This window comes from Octopus bimaculoides, chromosome 2, assembly GCF_001194135.2.
Source record: "Octopus bimaculoides isolate UCB-OBI-ISO-001 chromosome 2, ASM119413v2, whole genome shotgun sequence".
Classification (NCBI taxonomy): Eukaryota; Metazoa; Mollusca; class Cephalopoda; order Octopoda; family Octopodidae; genus Octopus; species Octopus bimaculoides.
The window spans coordinates 121,784,508-121,793,879 of record NC_068982.1 but is presented as its reverse complement, the minus strand read 5'-3'; the positions used below and the strand labels follow the sequence as shown (position 1 = coordinate 121,793,879).

The following is a 9,372-nucleotide window of genomic DNA, read 5'->3' as shown; positions in this document are numbered from 1 at the left end:
CCTTAGGCGACGTGACACCACCCTCCAACGAATTACAGAAACACACAGATCATACGACACACTTCAGTATCCACTTCTGTTTGTTTACGGTGAGGATGGCTACCACATCGGTATAGCATAGCAACATCCACAAAATCGTAATGAATATCTCAACAAGCCAGTATCCTGCATGGACTTCTACTCATACCGATTTATGACACGAAACAACTCCTGTAATCACCTCCACCAGTTTCGAGATCTGTTTCATCAATTTGAAGTTGATATGTGCGCAAAAATGGAATCAGAGAGATTGTGTTTCATCAGATCACATCAACAAAAATTGCGCTCTGACAGCTACATCCGTCTCCGAGATGCTATCAACAATGATGCTTCTCCAACAAGCATAGGAAGACTTTGCATCTTACCTTCCACATTCACTGGAAGTCCCCGATATATGCATGAAAGAAGACAGGATGCAATGACCTTTGTTCGCTATTACGGCAGGCCTGACTTATTCATCACTTTCACTTGCAATCCCAAGTGGAAGGAGATTCAGGCCGAACTCTTCTTCCGTCAAAAGCCTAAAGACAGACATGACCTGCTCGCCCGAGTTTTCCATCTGAAATTAATTACTCTCATGGACCTCCTAAAAAAAGGGCAAATCTTCGGACCCATACAATGTGACATGTACACAATCGAATGGCATGAGCCTTCCACATGCTCATGTCCTGCTTTGGCTCTCAACGAAGATCAAATCAACTGACATCGACAACATAATCTCTGCAGAACTTCCTGATCCAGCTTTAGACAAAGTACTATACGACATAGTAAAAGCAAACATGGTGCATGGTCCATGTGGGTGTGGATTCAATATTACCTCACCATGTTTGAAAGGCAGCGTATGTTCAAAAAAGTTTCCAAGGAAGTTCCTACAACAAGCTCAAACAGGTGCTGGTGGGTATCCATCATACAGACGGAGAAAACCACAAGACGGCAGTGTCACAGCAACTATCGGACAGCACGCGGTTGATAATAGATGGATTGTTCTCTACTGCCCACTCCTGTCAAAGATTTTCAATGACCAGATTAACGTTGAATTTTGCAACTCCGTTAAGTCCATCAAGTATGTTTGCAAGTATGTGAACAAGGGTTCTGACGCTGCAATGTTTGCACTTCAACAACAATACTGCCACGATGAGGTGACGCACTATCAGGTGGGACGCTACATAAGTAGAAACGAGGCTTTCTGGCGCATCTTTGGCTTTCCACTTCACCAATGACACACCGCCGTTCAACAGCTTGCAGTGCACCTGGAAAACGGTCAAAGAGTACTTCACCGATGCTAATGCTTCTCTGTTGGCAGAGCAACCAAGGGATAGCACACTCACTGCATTCTTCAAGCTCTGTCAAGTTGATCCATTCACTCAAACCTTACTGTATCCACAGATTCCATCGTACTATACTTGGAATGGAAAACAATGGACCCCAAGGAAAGTAGGTCAAAATGTTCATGGATACCCTGGCATTAACTTTGACACTTACCTTGGCCGAGTATACACAGTACATCCCACTCGACGAGAGTGCTTCTACCTCCACCTACTACTGCATGAGGTCAGAGGCCCCACATGTTTTCAGGCCCTAAAAACCGTTCATGGACATGTCTGCACAACATACAGAGAAGCCTGCTATCGATAAAGACTGTTAGAAGATGGTGCACAATGGGATGCAACTTTCGGAGGGGCTGCTTTATCACAATCACCTAAAAATCTCAGGGCACTATTTGCAGTATAACTGCAGACATGCGAACTGTGTGATCCTGCAACTTTATGGCTCAAGTACAGGGACAACCTGGCTGAAGACTTTCACCGGCAAGCTCAACGGCTCTATCCTGACATGGAGAGTATCAGCAATGAAGTCTACAACAAAACTCTCATTGACATTGAAGACAGAATTGCCACACTGGGTGGTAATGAATTGTCCACATATGGCCTGCCACAAACATTCAGGTCAGGGTCAAATAGCCTTCCCACTGCTGTCATTCGTGAAACATCTTACGACATTCAAGCGCTTTCAGAGTACATTGCTGAAAACGAGCATAAATTACTTCCGGACCAGCTGCAGGCTTAGACAACTATTATTAACAGAGTACGCCAACGTGAGGGACGAATCTTCTTCCTTGATGCTCTTGGAGGGACAGGAAAAACATTTATAACAAAGCTTCTATTTGCACAAGTTAGGCAGCATCAGGACATTGCAGTAGCTGTGGCTTCCTCTGGGATTGCAGCTACTTTGTTACCCAGTGGCAGGACAGCGCACTCGACTTTCAAATTCCCTCTCAATTTAGTAGCATCCGATATGCCTTCATGCAACATCACCAAAAGCTCTGATCAGGGGCAGGTACTTCAAATGTGTCATCTAATTGTCTGGGATGAATGCACCATGGCTCACAAGAGAGCTTTGGAAACATTAGATAGAGCCCTGAAAGACATCCGCGACTGTCACGCTCCAATGAGAGGTGTTACGCTTCTGTTGTTAGGTGATTTCGGGCAAACTCTTCCTGTTATTCCGAAAGGCACTAGAGCAGATGAGGTCCAAGCATGCCTACAGACCTCTACCCTGTGGCATCATGTTACCATCCTCAGTCTTAATACTAACATGAGAGCTCAGCTACACGGCGACCAAATGTCCAAAAAGTTTGCACAGGACATTTTGACAATTGGTGATGGCAAGGTGCCTCTCGACGCTGCAGGAGAAATGGAAGTATGACCATTTTGCTCTGTTGTTAATTCTGTAGATGACCTCAAATACAAAGTCTTTCCCAACTTCAAAGAAAACTACCTAAATCACAATTGGCTATGTGAAAGAGCAATATTAGCGCCAAAAAACTTAGCTGTTACAAAAATTAACCAACAGCTGATGCATTCTCTTCCCGGCAATCTTCAAACTTACAAGTCTGTTGATACAGTTCCAGATACAAATGAAGTGGCGAACTATCCTCTTGAATTTCTCAATTCGTTGGAGCATCCTGGACTACCTTCCCACATATTATCACTTAAAGTTGGAGCGCCTGTTATGCTACTCCGCAATCTGGAACCACCAAGACTTTGCAATGGAACACGACTCGTGATAAAGAAGATGATGTCACACGTTATCGAGGCTACCATTCTTTCTGGATGTGGAAAAGGTGATGACGTCTTTATTCCAAGAATTCCTCTTACTCCATCAGGAGCAGACATTCCTTTTACATTCAGAAGACTATAATTCCCTCTTCGTGTCACTTTCGCCATGTCCATTAACAAATCTCAGGGTCAAACCCTCTCTGTAGCTGGTCTTCTCTTGGAAGAGCCATGCTTCTCACATGGACAACTGTATGTTGGCTGCTCAAGAGTGGGAAGCAAAACAAACCTATTTGCATATGCTCCACAAGGAAAAACAAGGAATATTGTTTACAACGAGGTGTTATAATGACAACAAGAAAGTTTGTACATGATCACCTTTTTTACCAAACTTCATTGACTTTCATGTATTTATATTGATATAAATATATATATGTGTGTGTTTGAGTGTGTGTGTGTGTGTGTGTGTGTGTGTGTGTGTATCTATATATATAAAGATGAGAATGTGTGTCTGTGTGAATCCCTAAAACTCGAGAACTACACAACCAATTTCATTCCAAATTTATACATGGCTTAATTAGGGTCCATGTAGTGTCTTAGGCCAAAAACTTTTTTTAACTTCTTGCATAGTTCGAGCCCACACCAATATCATATCTCCTCCACTATTTCAGTATTACGTGTCAAAAGTGAAACAATAACATCACTCTACTGTAATGTCAGATACTTTCACTTTAATACTGAAACTATTCTACTACTTCGGTATTACATGTCAAAAGTGAAACAATAACATGTCGCTACTATAATGCCAGATACTTTCACTTTAATACTTTCAATTTCATACTGAAACTATTAAAGTGAAACTATACTCTCACATATATACAGGCATACTATAAGACCCAAGTTAAAAACATTCCCAACAATTCAACGTCTCAGGTTGACATTAACACACCCACCCCCAATAGGGGCCTCCATTCCCACATTTTACAGCTCCATGAGCTCCATTTTTCAGGAGCAAAATCCTTTTTACGGGATCCAGAAGACTGGAATTATGGAATATGGGCATAAAGATCAATAGTATGGGATACATGTGTCATGATTAGAATTTTTTTACAGTGTGTAAAGAAGGGAAAGAACCCCCATGTGCAATTTTGATGAAATTCGAATCATAGGTATTCCAGTTCCTTACAGAATATATAACAGAAAAGTCTCATTCTTAAATTGCACGTAACACGGGAAACGTCGAGTATCTCTTCTAGTATGAATTAATGCTAAAAATATTTGTCCTATGTAATTATAACAATATGAAGAGAAACAGTTTACACATATCGTGACTGCACACTTTGATCAATTTTTTTATAGCTACTTTTATCTTCAGCCATTCTACTTATGATAGGAAGAGAAACATGTTACGTATAGTGACTGTGCATATCGAAGAATATGTCCTGGGCCTAGCAGTGCATGACTAAGTCCGGCATCGCCTTTGTTAACTTCGTGACTACATGCAGTCAGGGATGCGTCATACAAGCGATGTGTGTGTGAGGGGGGGGGGGTGACGATAACGTCACATGATTGTAACGTGAGAAAAGGTGACATACAATCTACAAGAAGGCGGGGAATGAGTTCTAATTAAATGCCACAGTATTGCTCGTTGAAACTTGTTGATGCTTGTCTAATTTGAAGCCTTTATAAGCATGGAATCTGCTTACAGATTATCATTCAATTGTCGAGAGTGGTGGTAGAAGTGCCTCAACTCTCCTACTTATGAGTAAGGTAAGGTATAAAATTATTGGAATGTACATATGAAAATAATTATATATATATTGTATATTGCATTGCATTATCAATAAATATTTTGTAGTGAATTTTTATTTATTTATTGTAAATTTACCTGTTAACTCTCTCTCTCTCTCTCTCTCTCTCTATCTCTCTCTCTTTCGCTCGCTCTCTCTCTCTCTCTCTCTCTCTCTCTCTCTCTCTCTCTCTCTCTCTCTCTCTCTCTCTCTCTCTCTCTCTCTCTCTCTCCGGGTTCGATGACCCTGATGTTATGACGCCAGATAACTTTTATTCATTCATTCTCTGTCTGTCTCTCTCTCTTTCTCTCTCTCTCTCTTTCTCTCTCTCTCTCTCTCTCCCTCCCCCTTCTCTCCCCCCTTTCTCTCTCTTTCTCTCTCTCTCTCTCTCTCTCTCTCTCTCCACACAATTTCATAAATATAACTTTTTTGTCCTACAGATGTCTAAAAGGCGCATCAAATCATTAACTATGGAAGAGATTTTGACCACACTGGAAGAAGTTATGGAAGAGGAAGATGTAGAATCGGCAGATGCTGTTATCATCCCACCAGAAGCTGATGCACAAACTGACAATGAAGACATTGACGATGACTGTACTGGAAATGCTGACATTGAGGACGTAGCCGGATCATTCGAATTACATGTTGCTGCACAGATCGTCAGTGAAGAAGTAATTGAGAATACAACAGGAGAATATGTTGCTAACTATCCGGAAATTGGCGTTGAAACAATGCATTTACCAAAAAAAAAAACTATGCAATTCAGTACCAACATGGCGGTGTAAGGCACCGGAATATACAAAAGTTCATGATCGCAGTAAGGCTTATGAAAGTAACTTGATGAACAGGAAAGAACAGTTGAAGGGCTCAACTCCAGTTGAGGTATTTGAAGAAATTTTTTTCTGAAGAAATAGTACAGCTCATGGTCAGAGAAAGTGTTAGATATGCTACAGAATGTAAGAACAGGCCCACAACTATAATTAGCTCAGACGACATAAAACTATTCATTGGAGTGTTACTAATATCCGGTTATCATAAATTCCCCGCAGAAACACAATACTGGTCAAACGATGAAGATCTGGACCTACAAATCGTGAAAAATGCAATGTCTAGATCAAGATTCCAAGAAATGAAAAGCATTCTACATTTCTGCGACATTAATGAAGCCGAAAATAATAAAAATGATAGAGGATTCAAAGTAAGAAAACTGATTGCTGCTGCACAAAAATCATTCATGAAATTTGGTATTTTTGAAGAACACCTTGCCGTTGATGAAATGATAGTCAAATGTTATGGCCATCACACTCTGAAACAATTCATTAGGAGTAAGCCAATTAGGTTTGGCTACAAGTTTTGGGCAATATGCGGTGTCTCTGGTTATTGCTACAATTTTGATCTTTATTGTGGCAAGAGCTCATCTGATGACAATCGCGTAGACTTACTGCTTGGATCAAAAGTTATATTGAACATGCTAGATGTCGTAGAAGAACCACAATCATATAGTGTCTTCTTTGATAACTTATTTACCGGATATGAGTTACTGGTTCATCTTCGCGAACTCGGTTTTCAAGCAACTGGAACTGTGCGCGAGAACAGGCTAAAGAAATGTACTTTGATGGAAGCAAAAGAACTGAAAAAGCAAAACAGAGGAACATACAGCTTTAGATTTGACACCAATGAAGAAATTATTTTCGTAAAATGGCTTGATAATACATGCATCACTATTGGAACTAATTATGATACAGTGGAACCTCTTCAAAAAGTGCAACGTTGGCTGAAGGAATGCAAAGCAAAGTGTTCAGTTTCTCAACCCCATGTGTTCAAAAATTACAGCGCATATATGGGAGGTGTCGATAAGCATGATTGGTGGATCAGAAAATATGCATCAGCTTCTGGTGGGATGATAAACAGCATCTGCCGATTTTACCTCTTCCTCTTCCATAACTTCTTCCAGTGTGGTCAAAATCTCTTCCACAGTTAGTGATTTGATGCGCCTTTTAGACATCTGTAGGACAAAAAAGTTATATTTATGAAATTGTGTGGAGAGAGAGAGAGAGAGAGAGAGAGAGGGAGAGAGAGTTAACAGGTAAATATATAATAAATAAATAAATATTCACTACAAAATCTTTATAGATAATGCAATGCAATATACAATATATATAATTATTTTCATATGTACATTCCAATAATTTTATCCCTTACCTTACTAATAAGTAGGAGAGTTGAGGCACTTCTACCACCACTCTCGACAATTGAATGATAATCTGTAAACAGATTCCATGCTTATAAAGGCTTCAAATTAGACAGGCATCAACAAGTTTCAACGAGCAATACTGTGGCATTTAAAATTGTATATGGTATCTGAGATACTACACAGAGAAAAAAGTACCAAATCTTCAGAGATAATTAGAACTTATATAATATTTGGCGTACTACATAAAGGGAAGAAAAACTGGGCATATCTACCATCTCTTTTTCACGGACAATCTAAAACTCTACGTAGTACCTGAGATAATGTTCGTTGGAAGAGAGACAGTACCTTAGGGAAAATACTATCATCTTATCTAATGGAAGGACTAGGCCCACCAAAAATCTCATCTACATAGATGACCTAAGACTGAAGACTGCAAATAATCCCTTACTTAAGAGTCTTATGAGTATAACCGAGCAATTTCAGCAAAGAGATTAAGATTGTTTGGACTGAAGAAATGCAAGGCAACATTACACCGAGGCAGACTGGCTAACTGATGATTTTGAACTCCAGGATGGAGATACATTACAGGAGCTGATTAATTCCACTTTTCTTCAAATACGGGTATGTAGAGGGACATAAAACTGCGTATGTAAAAGTAAAAGATGAGAGAGAAAAAAGAATAAATATTTGATAAAGATAACTTTTTAAGACATATTACATGAATCTTGTTTCATTAACATATTTGCAGTGGTATCCATAATGTATACTTCTGTACTTATGAAGAGACCAAAGACTAATATGAGAAATTTCCTAGATCAATTACGTAATTTTTTTAAAAAAAGGAAAGAAAACTGAAAACAACTGCATATTTTTCAGAAAGCAGCGAGGTGAGTTGCAAATCAGCTCAAAATGAAAATGTGCGTAAATTAAAAATATATAAATGGATTGCTTGTTGGTTGGTTCTGATATGTTAGTTATTTGCTGATACTATTTGTTATGCAATATCATTTAACATATTAAACAGCATATTATATGTTAAAAATTTAATACATTACAAATTTCATTTTTCTCTTCAGAAATTTTTCGTATTGTAAACTTTTCAGTCACGCATTCGCGTGGTTTCGCTAATGTGAAATCAAAGCAGCAAATATTTTGCTCTTCAAGTTTCATTTTCAGTTTTAAAACTAATCAAAGCGAATTGAGCCTCAGCAGGATACAGAATAAAGATCGGTTATGATTGAAACACCCAAGATAAATGTTTCATTCTGACACAAAGTCAAAGTTTTCCAAGTGTAGAGGTTGTGACATATTGAATGATTAACTAGTCTGTGTTTATTAAAATACATTTCATTTTCAAAATTTAAGAGAAACTATAGACAGAATAGAATTTTTTAATGAAGGACTATTTTCAAACTGATGACTGTTCTAATCTGGGCATCACTGATAACCCGAAGCAATGGAATCGCAAACATCAAAAAACATTTCGTTCGGTATTTTTGCACATTCTCGTTCAATGGCTATCCTGAATTCGTCGAGAGTTGCCGGTTTTGTACCTTAAGCTTTATCTTTTAAGTTTCTCCCCAAACCAAAAGTTTAGTGGTGTGAGGTCCTGTAGACGCGAAAGGTATTCTACCGAACCTCTTTGTCCATTGTAAGCTTTTACATTATTATAGTTGAGTGGAGGTGTCTTATCTTTCTGAAAACAAAACTCTACGTCTTCAAATTCTTCTTGAAAGCTTGGCATGACAGACCGGCCTGGTAAGCTTCTTTAACTGTCTAAGACATATCAAAGCTTCTGAAAGCAATCTTTGTTTGTTTGTTTACGTTTATCGTAAGATGAATTCAAAACATATATATATTTTCTTCCCCCTACTTTATTACATATAAAATACTGCTCCACACAAAATAGATCTCTTCACTTTATTTTATTTATTGGTAAATATTTGTATCAACAAATATAGAGCGTGAATATCGAAGTAAACTTTGGTAATAATATTAACTTAGTTTAAACAAGTAATTTTTACTCCATTAATCCCTTATTTTTCCCCCTCTAATTTACATTTCACTTAACACCACAATCTCTCTCTTTAGATCAATAGACCATTCATCACCTTTATATATTGTCATACACTTAATATCTTATTAGTTCATAAAAGCATCATTTTCCTATATATATAACATTGCCATTACCTTTATTACCACACGTCTATCGTGTGTGTACGTACATATATGTATATGTATGGATGTATATGTGTATATGTATGTATATATATATATATATATATATATATAT

At 38.3% G+C, this 9,372-nt stretch overlaps 2 protein-coding genes across 2 annotated transcripts in view; both read left to right on the top strand.

Moving 5' to 3' along the window:
• The window catches only part of LOC106871806 (uncharacterized), a 2,590-nt gene extending 484 nt beyond the window's left edge, over window positions 1-2,106 (top strand). The window contains exons 2-3 of the mRNA XM_014918455.1: window positions 636-1,193; window positions 1,777-2,106. Coding sequence (XP_014773941.1) covers window positions 636-1,193; window positions 1,777-2,106 — 888 coding nt within the window. The remainder of the gene's footprint in view (window positions 1-635; window positions 1,194-1,776) is intronic.
• A 228-nt stretch (window positions 2,107-2,334) lies between these two features.
• Window positions 2,335-5,670, top strand: LOC106871797 (uncharacterized). Its single transcript, XM_014918443.1, has 2 exons — window positions 2,335-2,739; window positions 5,326-5,670. The coding sequence occupies exons 1-2, from the start codon at window positions 2,335-2,337 to the stop codon at window positions 5,668-5,670; spliced, it is 750 nt and encodes a 249-aa protein (XP_014773929.1).
• The last annotated feature ends 3,702 nt before the right edge of the window (window positions 5,671-9,372 follow it).